We start from the raw sequence: 27,115 nt of genomic DNA, 5'->3' as shown, positions 1-27,115 counted from the left end.
GCCGTGTACCTGAAGACCTCATACACAAAGCCCTACCACGCCTCGTTAGGTGGTGCCGACTCCACATAATATATGGATTTCAGTTTCAATTATAGCCTTAGTGGATATGTTCGCTTTGGGCACAAATCACCATCCCTCCAATAAGCGCTATTTAGCAGGCCACCTCCGCACCTGTCAGTCAACATGTGCTCCCCTTCCGCCCTTTACCCCTAGTTTTGGTATTTGGTTACAATTCCATCACCGCACTCAGAGAAACACTGCCATCCTCCCTCCATAAAAGGGGGGCTGTGGAATTTATCCAAGGCCGGGAGACCTGAAACGGCTCGACGTCCTCGTAAAGTGTCTGACCGGATACAGAGTTTCATATCAGAGGGTGAAAGGGGAGCGATCTGGCCAGCTGTTACAGTTGAGAGAAAAGTGGAGAACAACACACACACACACACACACACACACAACCTGTGTGGAGATTGAATGTCGTAGCCAGCCTCCAGGGCTCAGTGTGATGGCCTGTCATGGTTTACAACACCCGCTCCTATAGAGGTGGAGTGGCGGCGCTGTCTTGTCCTATCAGCCAGGAGAACACCTCTGCTCTCTTTACTCTTCTGGAGTTATTCGCTTTTGGTGTTACTTCTGATGCTGATGAATTATATTTAGTATTCAGCATTAGGCCAATAGCTGAGCTTTCAACTGCTGACTCTTGATTTATTAATCCACAACCTACAAAGGCATTCCTCCTCAGATTATACAAGAGATGTCTCGGGGCTGCTGTTCTGATGAAAGGTAAATTTATTCATTATTCAAAAAAGTCTAGGGAAAGTTTATCCTCCGATGTAGACATGGGAGTTGTTCAAAAACTTTATGAACTTTACTTAAACCAACAAGTGAAGATCATTTAGGCCCCCAAGCACTAGAAAACTGTGTTTAGCTGTTTGTAGCTTCACTTAGGTGTTTGAGCTTCCTTGGGCAGAGTGATATATATGTGCTGTTTTCAGATGAGTTTTCTGAAGGGGGAACGTTTCTGCCCTCGCCTTAAATCTGACTTCACGGCCTGTACGTACGATCATGATTTTGATCAGAGCGAGTGTGGGAGCCGATGTACAACTTAAGCAAGTGTGATGTGGAAACGTGAAGCCTCCAGTGCACATACACTGAGAATGGACTTTTCAGTGAAGTAGGAAACAGCTTGTGTGCAGTAGTTTAATTTTTGAAATGAGAAATATTTGCATATGCATAGATTGGCTTTTCAGTGAAGGAGAAGGAGTAGAATGTTTAATGAGGATAAACATCACACACTAATCATTATTCAAAGCATATAGTATATACTATATATACTGTATATCTTAAAATGTGTTTGGAGAGGATTGAGAGATTTGTGCATTTACTCAAACTCTAAAAAGTCTATATTTCATAAGCCAATAATATTATACTCCTCTCTCTCATTTCACTTATTTTTATACATTCAAACATGGAGGTTTCTCTCCTTCCCATTGCTGATATGAGTCCTTAAATTATTCATGTTATTTGCTGTTCTGTGTGCAGTCTGAGCTCTCTTGCCAGAGTCAACAAAACTGAAGAGCAAAATGTGGACCCAAGAGTCCCCAAACAGCAATCTGCAGTCCGCCCCAGAGCTGCAGCTTTAATATCCACACTGAGTCTCGCATCAGAGTGGAGGAAATACTGTACAAGGATCCTTCAAGGCAAGCAATGAAATATCAGGATGACGGATGACCTCTGGTCTCCCTTCAAAGGCTGGTTGTTACTAAACACAATCCAAAGAGCTGCAGCAGTACTAACACTAGACTGAAACTATACAAGCACTAATGTATAACTATATTCCGTTAAGTCCCTGTATGAATAATAGAGTTATAACTTGGAGAAATACTTTTCAGATATGAACTCGCATGAACACAGTCAAACTCAACAGATCTTCTTACTGGGGATTTTTCATGAGGAGAATAGACATTAACTGACATGAAAAGACGAATCTCTTTAAAATACTTGTATTTTTACATGCGGTTTCGCTCACATTATCTCTTTCTTCATCAAATGTTATTATAATGACTCAGACCGTTATTTCGGCGTGACTTTGACTACGTGAAGTGCAGCCAAAACTACAAAATAAAACCCTTCATGTTCTTAATACAATATATATATATATATATATATATATATAAAAACACAGGCTATTTAAGTAGATGTTGTACACATTTAGAGGATCTGTTCGTTCGTTTTAAAACATAAAAAACAGGCGTACTGTCAGTGGGTCTCTTTCATAACGCGGCTGGAGTTCCCGGGGTTAACATTACTAATCTGTTGACTCATCTCTAGTCTCAGATGAAAAAAGTCGCTGCAAGTTTCTTTTTTCCTTCTTCTTCTTATTCTTCTCTCTCTCTCTCTCTCTCTCTCTCTCTCTCTCTCTAAATGAACTGCATATTCCCAATGTTGGGCTTTTTATTCAGAGCTGGGCTCTTCAAGTGCTCCCAGATATTTAGGAAATAGAAAGTAGAAACTGTGTCGCCTGCCTTTGGAACATGACTGAATTATGTCCAGAAAAAAAAACAAAAAAACAAATTATATTTGTATACCATATGTAGAGCGGAGTTTTTCATTTAGCAGGCTCTCTTTGCAGTGATTAAGGTCAAGTAAAAAAACACTCAATATTTTGGAGAAGAAATAAAAAACGATTATTAAAGGGCTTTTTCTGCTAATTTGTTGCCCATTGAATAGACATCTCAAGTTTAGAAGGATGCATTTATGTCACAAATAAGGCAACAAGAAAACAACAAAGCCAGGAATAATGTTAAAAAAAAGTGGAGATTCGCTGTCCAACCTGTTGAATAAGTGATTTCACCTTAAGGCTCCTTTATTTCAGCCGTGTATTGATTGACATTCTATTAGTAGGCTACTGTAATATCCCTGCGTAAAAACAGGAGACTAAAGAAAGTTTCTATAATGCGGAAAGACCCATTCAATTTAGACTTAATGAAGACGTAATTAAGATGTGAAGCGAAAAAAAAGTTGAAAAAAAAAATGCATTGCAAGTATAGGCTAGTTCTTGTTTATAGTTATTTTGCCATAAATGTTATTCAATTATATGTGTACATTATTATTTATTATTGCAATTCTCGGGATAAATAAAGTTGTATTTGTTCTTATCATTATAGTTATTATTGTTATTATTATTATTATTATTATTATTATTATTATTATTAGTAGTAGTAGTAGTAGTAGTAGTATTAGTATTATTCGTATTATTAATATATAGTTTATCCAGGCTAGGCCTAATTGTTTAAAATAACAAGTACCACGTGCACAAAATGAATTATTACTAATTATCTAATTAATTATATAACTGAAACTATATCCATTTGTAATGAACGATCTGTTTGACGTCTCTGTTTGACTGTACAGATATAAGTTGAAGTGACAGCATGACCTCTGATTTACTTCTCATTCAGTGTCAGAAGTAAAGTCAAACTATCAGATTTCACAAAGTGTGCGTTAAGATTTAAACTGATTATTTTGGTCTGCTGATGTTATTTTTCCAAACGCTCTCTCCCTTACTTTGAAAGCTTGTGCTGACGAAATTGATTTGGAAATTTAGATTTTTTTTTATTTTTTTTTGCATTATAATTAAAAAAAAAAAGCTGACACAAAAGAGTTGCAATGTGAAAAACCATGTCAAAAATAAACCTGCAGGAAACATTTAAAGCCGTCTGAACTCTTTGGAACAATATGTGTGTATGAATGAGAAACAAAGAGTTTATTGACGTTTATGCCCTAATAAGAAAGTTTTCCAAACTCTCAGCAGAGTCGCGCACACATTCTTCATCTCCATACTGAAGGCTCCCACGGCTGGGACCGCCCGCGCCTCTTTCTGATTGGTCCGCTCCTATCAACACACGGCTGCGTATTTAACCTCCGCGCACCTATTGGCTACTGCTGCTGCCACTCTCCCGCGTGTCTCTCTATAAGGTCTCGTGCTCCAGCAGCAGTTTTAACAAACCTGAGATGAGCCTGGAGCAGCACCGCGGTGCGCCTGTCGCAGCTCAACAATCTTCCATAGTGTAGCCACAAATATGATTACAAATTCCTCACTGCCTTTTTATTCCTGGATCTATCATTCTCTTCGATTACATTTACATTAGTGTTATTGTTTTTTATTTGCAAGTTGTATTTATTTGTAGTTTAAAGGTGAGCATGTGGGTCATTTTGCGAGGGATTGTCGAGGTGCCACCGGGAATGAGTTAGGCAATATGCGCCGCTGGGATATGATATTTAACCGAAAGGCTTATGGAATATAGCCTGGTGTGTCACAGCCTGTATGCCCTCTGGTCTAGCCCCGTGAAGAAGAAAATAATACTGCTTAGCATCATGTTTTTAATCTGGGTATACATGCTGTACTCCTGCGTGGGCTACTGCTCCACCATGCCAAGTTTAGTGGTGGACAGTTACCGGGGCAGGGAGACCGGTTCGGCCGTGGGCAAGAGGACAGAGAACAGCAGGACGGACCTGGTGTCCAGACTGCTGGCCAAACCGCAGCCGTGGGAGGATATAGAGAGCGACTACGAGGAGCCGTCCATCAGGACCGCAGCGTCCAGAGACCTGCTCAATAACGAGCTGGAGACGGACCGAGCCGACGACTGGGACGAGATGCGGGCCGAGCAGCTGCAGCAGAGAGCCCCGGAGCCCAGCGCCATGTCCAGCTTCTCCAACGGCTCCGGGAGCAAGAAGCTGCCGCAGGCGATCATCATCGGGGTGAAGAAAGGAGGGACCCGGGCTCTGCTGGAGTTTCTCCGCGTTCATCCAGACATCAGAGCCGTGGGAGCGGAGCCGCACTTCTTCGACCGCAACTATGAGAACGGACTGGAGTGGTACAGGTAAAAACTACACTCCTGTGTTTGCATGATGGTTGAATGGGTGCAGAAAACTAAATGTATGTACTTGGGGGCTCATTTTAGATTATTTTAGGCTACTACTCCATAACATTTATTTATAGGGGAATTGGCAAGGCAGTGCTGCAAAACAGTCACGCTGTTATTGAGCAGTCAGCCAATGCGGTCCAGTAGGCTATGTATTTTTTCTAAATGTATTTGTTACAGAGAATTACATTTTTTTTATTTTTATTATTCATTCCCGCAGAAACACTAACACCGTTAGATGCAGCCTGACAAGCTAATTAACTCCAAATTGGTTTACACGGTCACTAATTTGGACCTCATAAATGCATCCCAAATGTATGTATATTTTATTTGTATTTTATTTTATAGTATCCAACCTTAGTTTATTCCAAACTGAACCTATTAAGCTACATTAACACGGTGGCAACACTTTGCTTGGGACTCTTTGTTTAATGTCCAATTACGCCTCAGGCTGTTGGCTCGCACATATGGCTATAATGGCTTATTAATTACATGAGTTATTTTTAAGGTTTGATTGCAGACGTATTAGATCGTGTATGTCATTTAAAATCAGTATTGACTTGTGTCACATTATGAGGCATGCTCGGAGACCCCAGTCAGGCTGGCCTGTTTCTGCGATGCGCAGTGATCTCTATTGGACACAGCGCAACACTGCACCTTCACGGTGACGCGTCCTCAAGGCTTCTCCGTCGAGTTCAAATACGATATTTGTTGGTTTTTACATTTCGTTACGACTATGAAACGTCTTTATAAATTAGATCCGATTTATTTGGATCAGGCTTTGGCATTGAATTCAAGTTGTGCTGATGTGTTCCCTGTATTGTCAGTGTTGTCTGTGTGAGCGCCTGTATGACAACATCTGACCCAACAGACATTTTATAGGCTACTTTTCAGTGAATGGTGATATACAGATTCACGTAAATGGTACAATTTGCACAAATCTGACTGATCGCAGTGTGATAAGATTCTGTTAAACTATTTTTGAGAGTAAAAAAAAAAATGAGTAGGTCTATATTACCTAGCTACAGTGTTTTTGTCTTGTAGAATATTTAACCTAATAGTGTTCGCAGACCTGAAAGCGTTTATATTGTCCTGACCATTCTGCTGTTGATGGGCTCTACAGGCCTAACGGCCCACGTTGCAAGAAAAAGAAATCTGCAAGACAAAGTGGGGCTCCTTCTTACAACAAAACCCGCAACAAAACCGCTTAACATCTTCAGAGGTCCACAAACTAACATTATCCTTTTTCATTTACATCACAAAGTGTTAATATAACGAGCTGAGAGTCTGTCGAGCTCAACGACTGTATGGGGGGGGGGGGCACAGTAACACCCTAAATACAACCAAATCAGCTACTGGAGTTTTTCTAATCTTCCACCAGTTTGTTTTTTATAAAATACTTTTTATTTGAATATTGTAAAGTTTGAATCAGACTGATACATTTATGTTTGTTCAAATAAACAGGGTTATGTTATATGGCTAATAAATCGCCGATGGCCAAATCAATGCATTGATTGGCTTTTAGTCTTCCACTAATTACTTTCTGCCATTTGCGGACCTTCATATTGGATACGCAGTGAAATGTCAAGTCTTTTCCCTCCAGTGTTTTATCAAAGTTGTATCTGAAGTAAAAACAAAGGGAAAGATCATCTGACAAATTAAAAAAAAAAAAAAAAAAAAAAAAAAATTTGGGATTTCGTGACTTGAATGAACGGATTTACTCCGTGCTCTTGTTGTAGGCCTACACGTTAAATATCAAAGACCTGGAAGGGGAGTCCAGCAATGTTGGACATTATGAAAAAAGAAGAGCCGAATGGGGGGAGCAAGTGTTGTCAGCATTCAAAATAAAGACACAGCTCCTTGATTTGTGCGAAGCTTCATGTGCTTGCTTTGGTTTGAGTTTGTAGGGAGGCTGTTATTTAACTTCCACATAAAGTATTTCTAACTTTTTGGGAATTGTGGAAAAGTGCTGTGTGCTATAGTTTTTTTTTTTGTTGAGCCATGCAATCTAATACATGACTCAAGGTTTTCTGCTGATGTGGAATGGAAGCATATTGTCTGAAGCTACATTTCATTTTAGTCCATTTTCTTTTCTGTTGGTGCCAAAAAAAGTAACCTCATATGCTCAGTCTTACTCACAGAAATACAGAGAGATGAATTGTTGAGTTTTCATTCGGCATTGAAAACTTATTTGAGAACACTTCAGATCATTTTTAGTATTCTGAGGGATTTCATGCTGCAACAGGATATCCAAACAGTGGATGCTTTTGCCACAGAAATCCATTAACTTGTAGGAAGTGCTCGTAGATTGGGTTTTGAACAGTGAAATCTGACTTGACATATTTTTGAAGTACTGCACTTCTAGAACTGCAGTGAAAAATGTATGCTTCAGTGAAACAGCTGGTGTAAGCAGTCCCTGTAGTGGAGAAAAAAAAAAGTTTTTAGTGATTCTATTTCTCGAGCGAGGATGCACTGAGAAAGGAAATCATACTTCATTCATTGCTGAGCCTCCACAGTTTCCCATTAGGACCAGATACTGGAGATGACTTCTGGAATGTTCCAGACAGAGGCAAAACTGCATGGCATTGCAATATATATGCTGTGGGAATATGATCTGATCACGGTGAGAGTCATTTATGGAGGCGGTTATGGACGGTTGTGTGTGCCAGTTGAGCAATTCACCTCTCCCTGTTTGTTCATTTGCACAATCTCTCTGCCATCTACTGTCGTATCGAGCTTGCACCATCTTTGCCTCCCCCAACGGACACACATTTGGAGCTGGAATTCCACCAAGTATATGCAGCCTTAGAGGGAGCAGAAAAGACTCAGGGGAAGTTTACAAAATTAATGGAGGTGGTGATAACAAGTCTTATTGTGGGTTTCTGATGTACTTTGACAGTTTTTATTTGTGCCAAAGACAAACACATGATTCATGCTTTTGACCGAGGGGTCCTTGTATCAGGAGGTACACATTTTCACAGTGAGGTCATGCATGAACTGGCCACACACACACACACACACACACACACACACACACACACGCGCACACACACACACACACACACACACACACACACACACACACACACACATAGAAAGAGAGAGTCAGGGCTCAACAGGCCAGTGTGACTGAGTGTGAACAGGAACGTTGGTTCATTATTTCTCATTTTCTATTTGCACCTGTTCGCTGAAAGTGGACTGGTGTTATCTGATAGCGATAAGTTAAACATTTGACTTATCTTCGGCACGTACATTAAGGGCAAATTCAATGAGTTGATTGCTGAAAAGATTAAGAATCCATGTGTAATAAAGCTCAGGGTCAGCAGTGTGAGCAAGTTATCTTATCGTATGTTTTTTTTTTTAATATGCTACTGCGTAAGTTGTGGCATTAAAGGTTATGTTGCAAGCACATTTTTTGCACTTTTCAAAACAAGAGAAATCAAAGATAAATAGGTGATAACCGGCAGAGAAGACAATTGTTAAAAACAAGGAGACAACATGCACAAACCAGAAAAATATATAAAGTTATAACATTTTTAAAAAGCCAAAGAAGAAATGCAGGATTAAAAAAAAAACTAAAAAAAAGTTTGCAGTAATTTTACTTCTTTGAGACTTTCTGGGAGGTTGTACCAAAGTTGAGGAGCAACAACAACAAAAGCACACTCACTTTTCGTTTTAGTTTAGCAGTTGTATGTAAGATTGTCAGACTTATTATATATTCATTTCTATATTCACAGTTTGTTTGAAGGGTTATGTCACTTGTGACTCAGACAGTTCAAAGTTTACTCTTTCCACGCTGCTGCAGTTCTCATAAATAAGAGGTATTTTATTTACTGCTAACTCTTGTTGACTGCGGCCTTCATCTCACCCTGTCAGTCTGTGGTGCATGTCGCTCTTTTCATATTCCATTTAGGCCTATTGGCTATGAAGGGGCTTTGATATATAATTACTGTACTGTGGTTTTGCTGTCGTGTCGCGGGCTCTGGTCTTAGCTCTCTGTCGGGGCCCGGCAGTGTTGACGCTGACGCTCCTCCCTCGCAGTGACTTTAGCATTAAACAAGGAGTTCAGAACATGTTGGAGAGAGCGTAGTCATGCAGTGTATGGCCATATGGGGTGCTATGAGGATTGTGGTGTTGTGTTTGTAGTTTTGGGAAGATTAGTTTAACTTTGCAGTTTCTTGAACGTATCAGAAATTGTCTTTTGTTGAGGAAATCTTTTATGGTTAAATGTTTGTGAATTCTAGTTGTCAACTGTTCAGTCATAATAATGCAATATATAACTTGGAGCCCACACACTGAACTATATAATCTTCAGTCCTTGTGTGATGTGGTTTGTGATCAAAGGTTAGGCTTCAGTCGCTGTCGAGAGCGTGGCGGGATTGAACCGGCGCCATCCCCGTGCAGGATGTCTCTCTGGTCAACCTTTGTATCTCTGTGATAAAACACTGTGGAGGTAAACAGACTGACAAAGCAGCGTCACTAAAAGCTACACACACACACACACACACACACACACACAAAAAGACAAGTGGTGCATTGTTGAAAAGGAGGCTCCCTAAAAAGAAAAGAAAAAACAGGTTCCGCTATCAGACTTTGGATGCTTGCGGAAGTCTGCGCCGTTTGAAAGCCGTTATCTAAAGGCCGGGTCACCCCCACTGGTAGAGCCCGAGTCAGACTGCAGCTTCTGGCCAAGTCAGGGACAGTTCTGGATGGGTGCACGTCCTTTTATCTGCTCACCACAGGGGTGCTCCTATTTCGATGTAGGTGACCCATCCACTCTCTGTTGCCGCTGACCTCACCCTCCTTCCTTTCCTCTCAATGGCCAAAAGAGGCCACCTGGTTTACATAGAGCCCCAGTGAAGGGCATCAAATCATCACTGTTTGCAAAACATCTTGTGCTGATGTTTGCATACATGGGATGTGATGTAGAAAGCCAAAAGGTATAGAAAAGGGTTGTATGTATGGTTGTGACAGGGTCGGCGGTGAAGCCACAAATAATTTTCATCCCCAGTCACAAAAGAAGGAAACACTCAGACAGCGTGCCTGGCTCCTCTGGGATAGCCAGTATTGATTGGTCAGGCCTGATTGGAGGTAATGTGTAGGGATGGGTGAAGGGCCTTTGGCTGGGGTCAGACCCACGTTTGCCTGCTGACAGGGTCTGTGTGTTGACCATCTGCAGTGCAACAGAAAGCTGCTGGAACCTACAAGCCCCACTGGGAATTTTATAGCCGCTCCTTGCAGAAAACAATAGCACGGCAGAACAGTTTTTTTAAGCCTCCTGAGTTATGTAAATGAGCATGATTTTTGTTTAGTTTTAAAACTCTGCATTTGGCAGAATCAGTGAGCACTAAAACTCGAAGTGGCTCTTATATTATCTGTTATAGTTCTAGACAGGACAAAGATGATTTCAGATGATTAGATACTTTGGCGCTCTGATTGTTTCCTGATTCCTGGAACTCCATGGACTCCTCGGGGACCGAGCGCCCGGCCAGCCAACCGTACAGCTGACAGCAGCTTCACATCCTGCGCTCAAATCCTCAGCCGCAGCGGCCAACGTAAAAACAAGCGGTTTGAAACTGTGCCTCCGTGTTGGCTTAACTTCCACCTTGTGTTCCCAAATGTGTGGATTATTTGTTAATGGTACCCTGTTTCCCCCTCAGTACCTCCCAGTTCCTCCCCCAAACATCATCCCCAAATCCCTCCCTTATGAACTGCTTTTCTCCGTTCTCCAGCTGTGCACTTGCTCTGCTGGCGTGTAAGAATAGTGTCACATGTCATGCTCGGTTCGTCCAATCCTGGGCGGGGCTCGCTACAGGCCTCGCTGACCACGAGTGGCCGTCTCTGAAAGAAGTCAGTTTTGAGGGACGGAGGCCCTCTCTCCTCACTGCCTAAGCTGGCATGGCTCATCCGAGAATGGAGAGTGACCGGGGGGGTGGAGAAACAGAGAAAAGGCAGCTTTCATCCCCAAATTACAAGCGGTTAATTGTGAAAGGAGAGACCTGTGGAGAGGGGAGTGGCAGTGCTGCACTGTGGTGGCCTGCCCCAGCCTCCTGATAGTGTCCAGTGAGCACTACCCACCCCAGTGAAGACAATATGGCCGTCACAGACAGGAACCTCCTGCTGGAGCTGAGGATAAAAGCCACAGAGCCTGACAGGAACTTACTGTTAAACATTCACACACTCCTGAACTCACACAGTAAAACACAGGCACACACGCTCATTTTAAAAAGTGTGGACTAATTGTGCTCATTCACTCTGGCAGAAGACTCATACGATTGCTGCTAGAGAATGCCTTTTATTTTCTATGCAATTCAAAGTCAAAAACAATGAAACATACTCATAAAGAAGTGTAATAAAGTAGCACTGGACGAATAAAAGGAAGGGTAGGATGGAGAAAGCGGCATACAAACCCTCCCTCTGTGTTACGTGTGAGTTAGGCCCATTTTAACGAGGTGATAATTTGGATGTTGTTGCACATGTCAGAACAGAACCAGACATCCTCCCTCCAGAGTTAATGGTCATTCATCACTGCTAAATAAACAATAAACTCTTTAGCACATTCAAAACTTCCCCTGGAGTCTGGGAAACACAAACTAATCTGGTTGTTGGTAATCATTCGCTGTTAAAGATAAGTTAATCAGGGAACTCCTCACTGCTTTCCAAAGAAAAGAAAATGTAGTTGAGGAGAAGGTGAAGGAAGAGGAGGAGAAAGTGATGCCAGTAAACCTGTAAAGCTTCACTTGTCCCAGGTATTAAGTCCCAGAGGTAGCCATTAGGGTGCTGGAGAGTGTGCCTGCCTCTGGGAAGAGAGGACACACACACACACACACACACACACACACACACACACAGAAAGAGAGAGAGAGCGGCTGAGGTCTCCTGAGGTTTCCATTAGCCTGGCAGTAAAAGAGCAGCGCTCATTAGAAGCCCTGAGTTGTCTCTCTGCACCATGGCTGCTCGACACTAGTCCCTCTCTCTCCATTTAGATGAACTCCCAGAGCTGTTGGGCTCTCTCATAAGAGCTGTACGAACACTACAACTCAACTCCAAGACAACCTGGCCAAACTCAACTCACTTCCAATTATTTTCCGCCACAAGTAGTTTTTCTCACCCTTGTTTAACTGATCGGAATCAGAAGGCGGTCCTTGAAACTGCATGCTGTATCTTTTGGATGCAGCAAAACTGCGACACCGCTATTAAACCGCTACATTTCTGCTCTGACTTTTCATTTTACAAAAACAACAAAAGGAGCAGGATATCCCAAATCTTGGCAACAAATTTGAACAAATTTGGTCAAAAGTTTAGTTGTGTGGTTAAGGAACAAGGGGTGTCTGTGTGGATTATTTTTCCTTTTTAAAATGCTTTTCTTTTCTTTTATCTTTTAGCAGGCATTGCAAAGTATAGGGCCTTTTGAGCATACTGTATGCGGTTTTCTTATAAACTACTGTACTCACTTGAATGGAAAAAAATTCTGGCAGATATACCCTATGATTTGTGTCTCTGCGCGTTTAATTTGATCCAAATCCGAATAAAAAAATATTAAGATTTTCTATTTTTCAAATTAGGAAACTTCGAGGATTGTGCATTTTTTGGCAAAAGTATGCAAGTACTCTCTAATTCTGGAAAAAGCAAAGTGGATATCTAGTGAAAAGGAAGAAAAAAAACTTTATTTAGCTGTTGAAAACAAACATCATCCGAAGTTCTCCAGTCAAGGGCTGACATATAGTATTAAGCTAACATTTCTCAAATATCTCTTCCCATTTTTTTGTCTTTACTCCCTTCACAAAACAGCTTCCTGGCACAGAGTTAGAGCAGATCCTGTTTCACCTCTAACCAAGAGGCTTACTGATAGAGATACAGCGGAGGGGTGAAAACATTTGCTCCACAACTGTCTCCTGAAAGAAATAACGGCTTTTGGCAGCACTTTGTAGCAGAAATGGTTAAAACGATGCCTGATTTTCTTAACAGTAATTATCCTGTCTTGGAGGTGCTCAGAGATATTGTAGGAGACAACATCTAGGCTCAAATCCAAAGAAAACTGTAGGATTGCCTGAGGAGTTCTGCTGCTTCTCTTTCCATCTGCTAAAGGAGCAGGTTAATGGTCGCGCCTGGTGCTATTGTTACTCAATTTAGCTAATTATACGTTAGCTTGGGAGGCAGGCTGTCTTCAGGTCAGGAATTTGTAAACCATTAACCTGCAACAACAGCTGCAGTGTGAGGAAGCAAAAAATAATAACCCAAACACACAGGAAGATGGTTTTCTGCTCACTGAGTGACATACAGTAGAGAGGAAATCCCCTCTTTCTCGTACAAACACTTTGTAGTTACCCTTTCCGGTAACACTTTATCATAACAACACACTATGACACATTAGTCAAGTATCAGTAAATACTCAAGCATTGTTCCTACATTATCACACATTAGTACGGTGTTCATAAACACAGTTATACATGTTTTATTCCTGATTAATAAGCTCATCTATACTGTGTTAAATGATTGTATTACCATACTTTACAAATGATGGATTCACCATTTCTAAATTAGGCTTAACATAAATTACAAATCAGTTATTTAGGAGTTGTCAATGGTTCACAAGATCATTAAGAACGTGTAAAAGTAAATGGTTACCAAACTATTTAGATGCACATTTATGCATGTATATACACATATAATGATTTAGACATGCACTAATGGTCAGTTAGTGTGTTACTATATGTTTAAAAAACACTTCAACACTGCAATTTATGATTAAATCAGGTAGTTACTTGTTGTTAGTTAAGTATTTTGTGTGAACTCATCTCATCAAGTGAGAACTATCTATGCCTTACAAAGCATTTATAAATGAGATTGAAAGGCACTTTCTAAATAATCTTGTGAACCATTTACAGCTTTTAAATGACAGATTTAGGGCTGCAACTAACGATTATTTTCATAGTCGATTAATCTGTTGATTATTTTCTCGATTAATCAATTAGTTGTTTGGTCTATAAAATGTCAGAAAATGGTGAAAAATATGGATCAGTTTTGTCCCAAAAGCCCAAGATGACGTCTTCAAATGTCTTGTTTTGTCCACAACTCAAATATATTCAGTTTACAGTCACAGAGGAGAGAAGAAACTAGAAAGTATTCACATTTAACAAGCTGGAATCAAAGAATTTTTACTTTTGTCTTAAAAATTTTTTCAAACCGACTAATCGATTATATAACATAGTTGGCGATTAATTTAAAAGTTGACAACTAATCGATTAATCGTTGCAGCTCTAGACAGGTTTGTAATTGATGTAATACTTAATTTAGAAATGGTGAATCCATCATTAATAAAGTATGAAAGTACATTAATTAAACACATTATAGATGAGGTTATTAATCAAGAATAAAACATGTATAACTGTGTTTATGAATTACATAGTTATGTTTAATAACGTCGGAACAATGCTTTATAAATGATGAATTAAGTATTGACTGATACTTAACTAATGCGTCATAGTGTGTAGGTATTATAAAGTGTTACCCAGATTTCTTCTACAAGGTGTGCAGGCAGTTACGGATGACAGCCAATTCAAACAGGATGCAAAGTAGCTTGCTCGCTCCCAGTTTGTGTGTGTGTGTGTGTGTGTGTGTGTGTGTGTGTGTGTGTGTGTGTGTGTGTGTGTGACTGTGCGTGCATCTAGGGAGTGGGGGTGGTGGCATGTATGTTCTTCTCGAGTCTGTTTCATCTTTTATTCATCTTTGCTGTAGCTAGATCAAGGAGTCATGTGCTTCTTGGTGCATGTCAAGTGTCAGGAATCAGTCAGAATGGCTGATTCTGCCTGCACACCCTCACAAAAAAACACCCAGAAATGCACACCTGCAGCCCTACATTGTTGTTTTCCCTGTTGTTTTTTATCCTTTCACGGTTCATCGGTTTATTTCGTCCGAGCTGTCAACCAGTCGCGCCCTGATCCTGATGGAGCGGTGGTATGTGTGGCTAGCTCCAGGCTAACACCTTCAGCAAACACCCAGAGCAAACACACTGATTAGTGAGGATTACTAGCGCTAAACAAATTCTGGATAATATCGCCAAGTGGTGGATTTCAAAGAGTGTGTGTGAGTGTGTCTGCTGGCAAGAGTTTGCGGTATGTTTGGTGTTGTTGAAGCACAGACCATGAGTAGCCAGATCGCTGCGGCAGTGTCCGGTGACGCAACGTGTATCGCATGTCAAACAAAGCGGTGAGATGTTGTGTTAAGTGTTACCAAAACGATGGGATCTTTCACCTCTCATAAGCCAGAAGAAGGAAGCTTTTTTGAACATCTTAAACTTGAAGAAAAAAACACATCTATAAGAATGCTGTTGCACATTCATGAGAGCAAGGGAGGAGGTATTTCTGCTTACTACCCTCCACCATCCCCTTTCACCAACTCCTCTGTTTTATTTATACCACATGGTGGACTCCTTCACATCACTGCAGGGTTATTAACACTCGGTAATTCCATGCAGCCGTCTATGACCACAGGCCGATGTGGTTCCAGGCCTGAAAAACCCTTATGGCTCCACGCATTCCTGTGTTGTTTTCCAAAGGTGCCAAATAGCAACAAATATACTTAAAAACAGATTTTCTGAGTGGGGAAAATGATAGTTACTTATTGAATTGAACAATTTGTGCTTGTCACGACTCTGCGATGCTGCCCATCACAAGGCAACCACATAAGAGTAGAATTTCTCAGCATCACTTAAGTATTTTCAGGACCTAACAGAGGCGATATCTGAGGCTGCGGCTCGGGGTAATATGCTGTTGGGGTGTCTGACCCCATGTAGTCCATGACATTATATTTGGTGGTTAGTTCTCTATTTATTTATTTTACTTTACTAGTATCTGATGTTGCCTCCAAAACCAAGCTGGGTTTGAGCCTAAAACCAGCCTGGATGGTCTGTGACCGCAAGGCCTGACTCCCCTAATCTCTCCCTTTTTGACTCACATTCTCTCTGTCATTCACTCTCCCTCGCCTACACACTCTTGTACACACACACTCCGGCTGTGAGAGACACGACAATAAAAAATGCTCCTCTCTGGCAAAGCATGACTCCCTGATTCCAGTGAAAAATGATGGATAGACGGGTTGCGTTGGGCGGGTTAACTGCTTTGTTTACATGGAGGGTCAGTCGATTCCCAGGCTTCTCTGACATAGTGCAACTTCTTGATGGAGTAAAGGGGTCTGGGAGCTGCATTTATCAACCAGATCAGGACACCAGCACAGAGTTTGGGTGTCAAAGTGTCACTGAGCAAGAAACAAGATGAAGGCTCCTACCAGTTTGGTCATTGCACTCAGTTTATGTTGTTCTGGAAAAGCTTAAAATGGTCTTCATTATACTTTGACCGTAGATCGTGTTGTGCCGTCCCTTAGACTCCTTTCTTTCCCACGTGTTAGTAGAAAAGTTCTAACCTTCTGTAACATCTCCTTGTAAATGATAGCCTGTTAGCCTAAGATCTCTGGCTATATTTTGATTTATTAATAATTTAGAATAGTAGGATCTCCAACAATAAGGTCCCTCTCCACCCCCAGTTGTATGTATTAGCAGTAGGGGTGTCAACATAATCTCATACATATCAGAAAACCAATACAAGCTATAGATGTGGCTACATTGATCCACACTCACCGATCCACACCAAATTCTTTTTAAAATTTGTCAAAAATAAGTTTCTCTCTCTGTGCTCATGCACCTCTAATGGTGTCATAAAATATAATGGCGGCACCACATGAAGAAATATTCAACCCAAGGAAGGAAATACTAGCATTGGCACCTAACACTCCTTCCAAAGGATACTTGCAGCAGAAATCTGGAGGAAAAATGTTGCTTTTAAACTGTTCTCCTCCTTATAACCGCCCATCCCATGCAGGGCCCCGTTATCCAGGTCTGAGTGTGTGATACGAGGCCAGCCTGCATTATTAATCCTTTTAGCAGACAGATGATTCAGAGGGGCTTCCACTCAGCCACCTTCCTGGGTTTCCAGTGACACCATTATTCAGTGAAGCCTGTTAATTTGAAACCTCAGGCTCGGGAGGAGCACTGACAGTTGACTCTGATCAGGTTGATGAAGCTGCAGCATCACTTAGGGTTCATCACGCAGTTATTAAGTTACAAGCAGGTGTCAAAGACAGATATGGAGACGTCCTCATCAGCAAGTGCAAAGGTATGCATACTTTTTGGTATCCAAACACAAAGCCAGAGACGTACTGTATATAAGACACAGATACACACAGACCCCCTTCAGCATGCACTCCTGCAAGGTCTCAGTTTTAAGCAGAGAGCTCTGGCTCTTCTCAGCCAGGAAATGAACTGTCAAAAAGCTCTAAGTGGCCACATACTAACACCTGGACTCCACTCCAAGTGCTTGAAAGAGAGACCAGATGAAGCTTCTGTAACTGCAGCCAGAGCTCCTCGCCCGAGTGTCCCGGGACGACAGCGCCATAAACCATCTTCTCTATTCTTTTAATTTACAGCCAAAGCCATGCTTTGTGGTTAAATATAATGTCAGACTCCAGGCACAGTGGAGTGTATTTCAAAATCTCTGGCTTCTGTATGTGCTTAAATGCTACTTGGACAAAATTCAGTGAGCCAGCAAGAAATGCATGCCTGCCTCCCTCTGTAGTACCCATACTGTGTATGTGCGTCGGCATGTGTGTTACATGTTACATAAACATGTTGCTCATTTCAGTTCCGTTTCATAGCATATAGGCTTCTTCTACTGTGAGCTGAGAGCTTCAAAAGGGAGCGCTGGTAATGAACACTGCTTTTATTTATCAGTGACTCATCCATGAATTTATGCATAGCTGCATGCATCTATCATCCTTTCAATTGTGTTTCTAACACCAGGAAAGAGATTTTTACAGTATCAGATTTCACGCATTGTCTTATGAAAGACGTTTTGTTCAAATTTGCACGTTACACTCAAACGCTTGTTGTCTCCGGAATTAAAAACATCAAATTTGTAACATGTTCAACTCTGAACGAAGAAGTGGCGCTCAGGATCATTATCATCCAATGAGGAATAAAGATGTTTCTTTGTATTTCCAGAAAACGCTTGTGCGTCCACGGCATTGGTTCATGTGAAGGGCTGGAGTAAGAGGCCCTTGGGAAAGAAAGGGAGCCTTTCAGTACTTCTTCCCTCATTTCCTCCCTCTCCATCTTCCTACTTGTGAAGTGTCACTTTGCTATCGGACCTCAAGGCCTGATTGTCAGGGGTCGGGGGAACCTCTGGGATCAATGGAAAAGAGAGCGGGGTGAAGAGTGGAGACTGTGGAGGGTTTTAATGTAAAGAAAACTCAGGACTTCAGCACAAAGAAGTGAATTGTTGATGATGAATGTCGGTGTGATTTACCAAAAGTAGCCCATTTTTTAGATTTGTTGTTTCGATTAATTCAGCCTCTACTTAGAGCACTGTTCAGTGTACGCTGTTGTTTAGTGTGGTGTTACCTCCCATGAGGAGATAACACTCGCTCCAGGGTCTTCAAGCCATGGAAACCAGACATCTTTAGCTCTAAATGCCCATAAGAGTTAAGCCACACCCTCCCTTTTGCTGGTGGATACAAAGTGCCCTCCGATTTGTCTGTATTCAAATAAACAAACCCTAATTTGAGATTCAAATGCTTTCAACATCCAGACATGTGAGACAATTGAAAACCTTTTGTATCGAACAGAAAAATCGGACAGACACACGCCAAATAGCTTTTATCCCTTTTGTCTATGGGCAAACTAGTCATTTTGTCAGGGATGCTGGTTCACAGACGGCTCAGTGGCAGCCCGTTATCATCAAATCAAACATGACAGGAGGGAGGCAGAAGCATCAGACAGAAATAACCCTTTTCCTGCCTGCCGTTTATCTCCACTGGGATGAGGGCTCTTTAAAACACAGGCCAAAGGGCCACTCCGCCGGCCCCTGTTTGATGCTGTCGTGTGACAAGGGCTTCTGCTTTGTGTCTTATCGCTGTTTTTGGCATGTCTTTTAACTTGGAAATATTCTCAATGGACAAAGGTGCAGAGAGACAAGGAGAGAAAACAGATATATATCATGTAGAAGTACAAGCAAGGCAAAGGAAAAAGTTTTGCCTAATGACGTTTATGGTCAAGTTAGTTATTTACACTTTTTACAATTACTGTTATCCATATTAGAAGTCAGTGGAGTCCTTGGTATCTAAGGGGGGCAGGGTGATGTTTGCGGGGCAAATTTGGCACACGTTCCACTTAACAGCTCTCCAAAAGGCTTCTCTCACTCGAGGTTGAGAAGGACGGAGAAGTGCTCCACTCAGTCGTCGATAAGCACCCCTCCCTCCCTCCTTCTCCTCCTATCTGCCTCCTCTCTACCCTGCCCCCATCCCCGCCCCCCCTGCCCTGACCACTGCCCTGCTCACCCCTCCGCTCATGGACAATGGCTCACTTTCAAAGAAAAGCAGGGAAAAAGAGGAGCCCGGTGTCACAGAATTGCCTGTTTGCTGACGGAATCTTTAAAAGCAGCACCTCATAAATCAAAAAGGAGCATAATAGGCATTGTTTCTCCAAGAGCTACTTGTCCCACTAAAATACCCCTCCTCTCTTCTCTTTTCTCTCTTTCTGCCTTTTTTTTCTTTTTACCTCTTTGGCAGAGAGAGTGGGCAACCAACTACTTGTTATGTTTCTCCAACCCCCAACGCTTGATTTTATTATTATTTTTTTTTGTTGAAATCCCTGAGCTTGGATCAGCATAATCTATCACTATGCACAACTCAGGCCTCCTCCCTATCTCCATGCCGCATTGTCATGTTGAAATCGGATTAGATGGGAAACCATTTGCCTCTTTCTGTGTCGGCTCTGGACTCTTTTTGTATGTTAGCACAGGGAATGACAAAAAGCTTGCAGGCAGTATCACCATTGTACATCAACAGAATGACAAATAGCGTGCAGTTTAAGTCGAGCATGTTTGGTTTATATTCCTTGAAGACATTCAAGTGGGCGCTGTATAAACACCTTTAAGTTGTGGCAGATAATTACTGTGTGTGCTCATAATGTGTTGTTTGCATTTATACCTCCAGGACTGGTTTGCTGGCGGAAAGATCTGTCATGCTTTTGCACAAACCCACATGTTGTGTCTGTTTAGATTTAAATAGGCTATTAATGAGCTTGGGCCGGGACTGGCCATCAAGAGCACCTGGAGAATTCCCGGTGGCCTGGCCAGATGATTGGCCCAGAGTATTAAAAATGCTAAATGGAATGGGTAAATCAAAGTGAAAACAACACTGGCCAGCTACAGTAACTCAGAACTGTAGACAGTCAGCCCCCCGCCTGCTTTTAACCTGATGGTATGATCTCTGCCTGTCATCACATGTGATTGGTTGCACGCACATAAGACACATTTTGGTTTTTTTTTAACTATTTTGGATGTTTTTTTAAGCATTTTTGTGTGTCGAAATAAAACCAAAAGGGCTGGGCTGACGTTAGATTCCCGGCTTGTTTATTTATTATCCAGTCTGGCCCTGAATGAGCTTTTGGAAACAGCTTTGCTTTACCCTCATCCCCTCCATTCATCCCTCTGATGTGTCAGCAATCAAGAAGATATGATCAGAATTAGATCACTGGCACTGCATTACGATACACAAATCTGCCAACACCATTTCCATGAGGCATTTTATTGGTAACCTGACGTTACCGTGGGTATTTTTCTCATTCCCCTTACCATTCCCTCTTTCTTGCACACAAATATGTGCATTGATGGAGAGCCGATGTTCCATGAATTATCCATGAGCTGGATGGACGTGAACTAGATTCCAGCTTTTAGAGAATATTTCTGAGGAACAGCTGAAGCTCTGGGGAGGAGTCGAGTATTACAGACTTCTAAGTGTCCAACATTGTAGTTTCGACGTCTTTTACCTTTCTCAGTGTGAAAAAACGCTGTGTAGGATTACACAGAATTTGAATGGGATGGACTACAATAGTACTGTCTACACAATGGCGTATCAGTGCCCTAGCCTTAACAACAAAGGTGAGGCTCAGGGTACAACAGGCATAACAGGAGTCTTATCTGCAAGAGCGTGTTCACCCTGATAAGTGCCCTCTGTTATCTTGTCCTTCCTTTGTTTTTTCCTCCTTCAAGTGCTTTACACTGCTTATTCACTGTTTTTGGTTGTCTATCTGTCTGTCTGTCTGTCTTAGTTCTTTACTTCTGCAGTTGTCTTAGCACCAGAAACACATTGGATCCCATGTACATTACACATAGTTTTCTTCCTGGTGCGGGTCCCAAAGAGGGAAAGGTGATCCACATCCCAATGTCAGTCAAACCGCTCTTATCGCCTCCACCATAATCGAGACTCTGCGGTTGGCCACCAATTGTGAAACCTAATACTGAGAGAGCAGAATGCGTTCACTTTTCCTTCAAAACCAGTTGTTCTCAAGTGCCTCTTGATTATATGTCTGCATGTAACATATCTGTGTAAAGCCCATCAGCCAGCTCCCAAAAACCAAACCCACTCTTTTCAAAAAACAGATTCCCTTTCCCTTTTTTCTTACAAGCCTCATCATCTTTCAGCACTGTAGCGCTTTAGAGTTTTTGTTGCTGGTCGGATGGAGGGTGGGGCACTGTGGTAGAGCTATGCCTGAGTTAGCAAGGCAGATCAAGTGTTTTTTGTTTGTTTGTTGCTCCAATGGTATAAAGAGGGGAGGGTGAATTTTGATTAAGTCTGAGTCTGGAACATTACATCCAGCAGGGAGGTTTGAGGAAAGACAAGCTCAGTGAGGACACATCAGATAATGGGATTCACACATGTTGTGAGCTAATTTATAAAAAAAAATGCATTGTAAGGCTAATCACAATGACCATTATTAAGAACAACCCAGAATGTTAGTTGCCAAAAGATAGGGGGAGGATTGAGTAGTCTGCACAGAGGTGGGAAACGCCAGCTCCTAATCCCTAATATGGTAAAATTCAGGGTCGGTAATGTTTAGAAATTCCTGTAAATGTTTCCCTGTGTTTGATTATATAGTAAATAAGGGTTCTCTGTTTTCTGTCAGAAGTGAGATATCTTATGAGTGAGTGAGTGAGCATGTTGATGTTGGATAGCTGCCTGCACTAATAGGTTTTTGAGCCCTATAATAAGGCTAAACAGGCTCAGTGAATCATTGATTACAGAACACAGTCACTCCGTCAACTTGATTACATTATGCAAGACATTGCTCCACCTTACCCTTTTTCTAACCTCCTTTTTGTATCTTTTTTTCTGCAGGGAGCTGATGCCCAAGACCCTGGAAGGCCAGATCACCATGGAGAAAACCCCCAGCTACTTTGTGACCAGAGAGGCTCCAGCCAGAATATCCGCCATGTCCCGGGACACCAAGCTGATCGTGGTGGTGAGGGACCCCGTCACCAGGGCTATCTCGGACTTCACACAGACACTGTCCAAGAAGCCTGACATCCCCTCTTTCGAGAGCCTCACCTTCAAAAACAGAACTACGGGGCTCATCGACACCTCATGGAGCGCCATCCAGATCGGCATCTACGCCAAGCACCTGGACAACTGGCTGCAGTACTTCCCCATGAAGCAGATCCTGTTTGTGAGCGGCGAGCGGCTGATCAGCGACCCGGCCGGAGAGCTGGGCCGCGTGCAGGACTTCCTGGGGCTCAAGAGGATCATCACAGACAAACACTTTTACTTCAACCAGACCAAGGGTTTCCCGTGCCTCAAGAAGGCAGAGGGCAGCAGCAAGCCCCACTGCCTGGGCAAAACCAAAGGGCGGACCCATCCCAACATTGACCCTGAGGTGGTGCAGAGGCTACGGGACTTCTACAGGCCCTTCAACATGAAGTTCTACCAGATGACAGGACATAACTTTGGTTGGGATTGATGTGAAAATCATAAAAGACATTTTTGTTTTTGTTTCATTTGTTGAGACGTTATTTTTTTCCATCTGTAATTCAATGGCAAGATGTGGAGATATTGCTATATATATGTAAAATGTACAGAAATCTATTTTATAATAATTTATTTTTATTTCTAAGCAATTAATTCACTAAGCTGCCTAACCATATTTGTACATAACATCTGGCCCACATGTTGTTTTTAACATTCCTCATTTTAATTTTGAATTCTCTCGCTCCTCCCTCGTGGTCCTGTAAACTCAGTGGATTTACTGGTGCTTCGTAATGCAGATAATCAGCGATGACTGAAGTAGAAATTAGGGGGGGAAATGTCAAAGCACCATATTACGGGTACAGTGTGCTCACAGAGAAATGGAGAACACCTATCCATGTGCATCCTCATTTATATATGCATCATAACTTTACCCTCATCCTTTTCAAACCCTGTCATTCTGAGTGTGATTCTTCTGTAACGTGTTTTACTGCAACACAGACCTTCCAGTTAAGTTTTCTACAATCCAATTTTCCCGCAATGGCATAGGCCTAAACTGCAGATCTCATGTCCCTTTTCACTCAACAGTTAGATCAATAGGCCTAATTGATCCTCATTGTGTCACTCATGTTTAAAGTATACAGCTGCCCTTTCATTCTCAGCGCTCCTGCTGCCTGCTCTAATGAATGACCCATCCATCAAACGTTAAATTCTATCCCGGACCACATAAGGGCCCATGTTAACATTATGCTAATTGGGTAAAGGTAACTGGCAGATCGATCGAGCTCTCGCTCTCTAACTCCCCATTAGAAGCAGTGTTGGCTGAGAGCCAGGCTCTTTGCCCTATCTGCTCAGTTCAAAGGTCACACAAAGTCTCAATCAAATGTCCTTGAGAGGCATTTGATTTGTTGAGTAGAGCAGGGGGAGTGGGCGCCTTGTTTTCACGGTAAGATGGAAAAATATTTGCGTGAGGTAGCAGAGGCATATCTGTCAGAAATAGAGCATAAAGATAAAAAAGATGACAGACAGACAAACAACATCTTGGCTTCGCCTCACTGGAATAGCGTTTCTTCAAACAGAAGTCCACCAGGCCCATCTTATATCCCAGGCTAAGGAGATCAAAGGAAGAGGAAAGGTTTTTGTGAAGCACTTTCAGCACAGAAAGAATTGCCTCAGGCGGGCATGGGGGGGGGGTTGGGGTTTCAGTGTCTAACCTCTCTAGTGTCGTCCGAAAACCTCATGTGCCATCGTCCATGGCCTATATACTTTATGCCTTATTCACACTTGTCATCCTCACTCACTCACACAATCTCTACTTGTTGCCAAAAAAAACTTTGGGTTGATATCACGTTTCACACAGCTTGAGTCGCTATCTCTGCTTTTTCCCCCTGCATCGCTTCTTTGATTTTGTCTTTCTACTTGAATTCTTGATATGCAAGAGGGAGAAAATGCGTAGTTATCATTCTTTGATGTGCTGCCCCATCTCTTTGCAGCGGGTGGCACGCTATTATAAGGGCACAGGGAGGCGGCCGTGCTATGCTGCGTTATGCTGTGCTACACTATGCTATGCATGCTCAATGTGGTGGCCATTATGAAAATGCAGGGATAATGGGAAGGGATTATTAGCATCCAGAGGAGGGCTTCATGTGTTTAAGCAGGGCCCAGACTGAATGTACACAACCTATCCTCACACTAAAATACCCTCAGATCAATTTTAAAGGTCTGCTCCGTTTTATTTAAAAGTTACATTTGATTGTCCCATTTTCTTTGTGAAGTTAAGAAAATGTTGTGCCTCTTTATCCATTCAATACAACACAGTTAGCCTGCTCCTGACAGATAATGACCCCAATTCAGCTATTTCTCTTATTTTCCAGCTGCCTGGTTTAGCCTCAAACCAATGGTAAGTAGCAGGGGAGATGGAGGCTTGTTACACTGCATTTTTTGTAGTGCTATCCTTTACTTTCACTCTGCCTGAGCGATGATACTCCTAGTGAGAATACATGTAGAGAAAGCCTTCATCTCCCCTTCTCTCCTTAGTGCAATGTTTGATTATTTAAAAAAAGCATTTATTATGACCTCTCTCAGCAAGCTGTCGCGTTCTGGAAGGAAAGTCTGACATTTTCCCTGTAATTGATGTAGAACTGCATTTAAATTCTGTTTTCATGCAAATGAGGGAATATCTGAAAAAAACAACAACAACTTGCACTCATGGGTTTACTCCATGTGGCTGCATCGGTTATGGTTGAGTTTTATTCAACCTGTTTTAAAATCTAAAAATGTTAAAAATGTTTGTCTTACCCACATATAATATGTATTTAGACTAGCAGATCTGTATGTACAAAAATGAAAAGGACATGTAAATCAAGTATTTTGTGGTATATGTACATCAAAGGAATTAATTTTACACAAGGCAAAAGCAAAATGGAACAGATGTTTCTAGATGATTAAATACTGAACATTCAAAATATTTCTTTGTATGAAGAAATAAATAAAAAAGTATATATTTTACCAACTCCTCTTGTGCCTGACTTTTATTTCATTGATTCTCTCCCAGAGTTTTATTATTTAAGTGGCAAATTACATTTAATGAATACCACCTTTAAAGGACATGATGACTAAGGTTAGATGTCATGAAATATTCCATAAAAGTTGTGACATAAAGTGTACTAACAGAACCAGGCATTAACTGTACTTTTTGTTGGGTTTGGAGAAATCTACAACTCAAGTGTGTACATTTTCTTAGAATCATTTACAGGAAGTATGAGTGCAGATAAAACACAACTTGGGGATGTTCAACATTAAAGGGTTGGTTTGCCAATACAAAACAATAAAATAAAAATGCATCCACCTAATAATTTGAGGAGAATGGGATTTTATTTGTGGTGCCCATGGAGTGTATAAAAGTAGTGGACGTAGCCACCATGACGTCACCCATTGGTTTGTATAGACTACTGTTATGAAGCCTCGAGTTTGGCAGTTTTACTGTCGCCATATTGTTTTTTTTTTTTAAACCATCAGTGACCATATTTGGTCGCATACCCTGCTTTATCGTCTATTAAAGGAACACGCCGACTTATTGGGACTTTAGCTTATTCACTGTATCCCCCAGAGTTAGATAAGTCTCATCTCTGTGCGTGTCGTAACTCTGGGCGGAGTGATTTGCTCGCAGCACCTGAGAAGCCCCATGGTGAGGAGCAGAGAGTTCGCCTGGCATTTGCTCAGAGTTGGAGTAATAATCACGCCGCCCAAGTAGCACTGCTTCGTCTTCTGAGAATAGTTCCCAGTATGTACACAGTTAGAAAATGGCTGTGTCTCATGTGACCTTGTTATTTGTACACGCTGTGACTATACAAATCACAACAGGGGAGTGGTGGCCAAGAGCTTAAAGAAGCGAGCTTGTGACCGGGAGGTCACTGATTCAATCCCCAGACCGACAGGATAAAATCTGGGTGGGGAAAGTGAAAGAGCAGCACTTGTCCTTCCCTCATCACCACCACTGAGGTGCCCTTGAGCAAGGCCCTTAACCCCAACCGCTCCAGTGGAGCTGCTCAGTGGCCAGCAGATCAGACTGGTAATAGTGGTTGTACTGGGCAGCTTTCAGGTATGAATGTGTAACTGTTTGAATGTGACACGTCGTCGTTGCAAATGAGAATCTGTTCTCAATCGACTTACCTAGATAAATAAAGGTTAAATAAAATAAAAAATGTAAATAGGAAAATGTTGGTGTTATTTTTGTCACTTATTGGGAGCAGTAGGCTAGATGGAGCCGGTTACCTCCACGATCTGTGCTAAGATAGGCTAGCGGTGGGTGCGTCAGACAGAGTTAAGACACGCATGGAGATGAGAAGGGTATGTATGGACTAGTGCTGTCAGTTAAATGTGTTATTAACGGCGTTAAAGCGTAACTCTTGCCAAAATGCAACCTAGGGTCTTTTTGTGAATGTACGCGAGTCAAACTTTTGTTTAAAAGCATATTTAGGACGGAATCGCCACTTTTAAGGTTTACTGTATTTTAGTTTTTCGGTCAAATGGCCTTTTGAATGGGAGTGCTAGGGGCACTTTTATGCTAGCCTCAAAATAGCTATTTTTAAAACACTAAGAAGGCTCAACACAACATGAAACTTTGCTCAAAGTATCACCAGGGGCTCTACACCTTAACGAAAGCATTGAGAACATTGTTTGTGTACCCAGAGTTTACTAAAAAGAAAGGTTTTAACAACTCACCGTAGGTCTTGTTGTTTCCGGCCACAGCCATTTTATCAGTCAAAAACAATCGATTTCCAAATGCAACATAACAGGGAAGAGAGTAAAGATGGAAAGCTCCTAAAGCTTAGTTCCAT

The 27,115-nt window shown here is 41.8% G+C and overlaps 1 protein-coding gene across 1 annotated transcript; it reads left to right on the top strand.

Moving 5' to 3' along the window:
* Positions 1-4,006: 4,006 nt before the first annotated feature.
* On the top strand, positions 4,007-25,283 carry hs3st3b1b (heparan sulfate (glucosamine) 3-O-sulfotransferase 3B1b). Its single transcript, XM_031314938.2, has 2 exons — positions 4,007-4,880; positions 22,152-25,283. Exons 1-2 carry the CDS (start codon positions 4,294-4,296, stop codon positions 22,768-22,770), a joined length of 1,206 nt encoding a protein of 401 aa, XP_031170798.1. The 5' UTR covers positions 4,007-4,293; the 3' UTR covers positions 22,771-25,283.
* The last annotated feature ends 1,832 nt before the right edge of the window (positions 25,284-27,115 follow it).

The sequence above is a fragment of the Sander lucioperca genome, chromosome 22 (assembly GCF_008315115.2).
Source record: "Sander lucioperca isolate FBNREF2018 chromosome 22, SLUC_FBN_1.2, whole genome shotgun sequence".
NCBI lineage: Eukaryota > Metazoa > Chordata > Actinopteri > Perciformes > Percidae > Sander > Sander lucioperca.
Note: the sequence above shows the minus strand (reverse complement) of the source record. Positions and strands in the feature narration are given on the sequence as shown.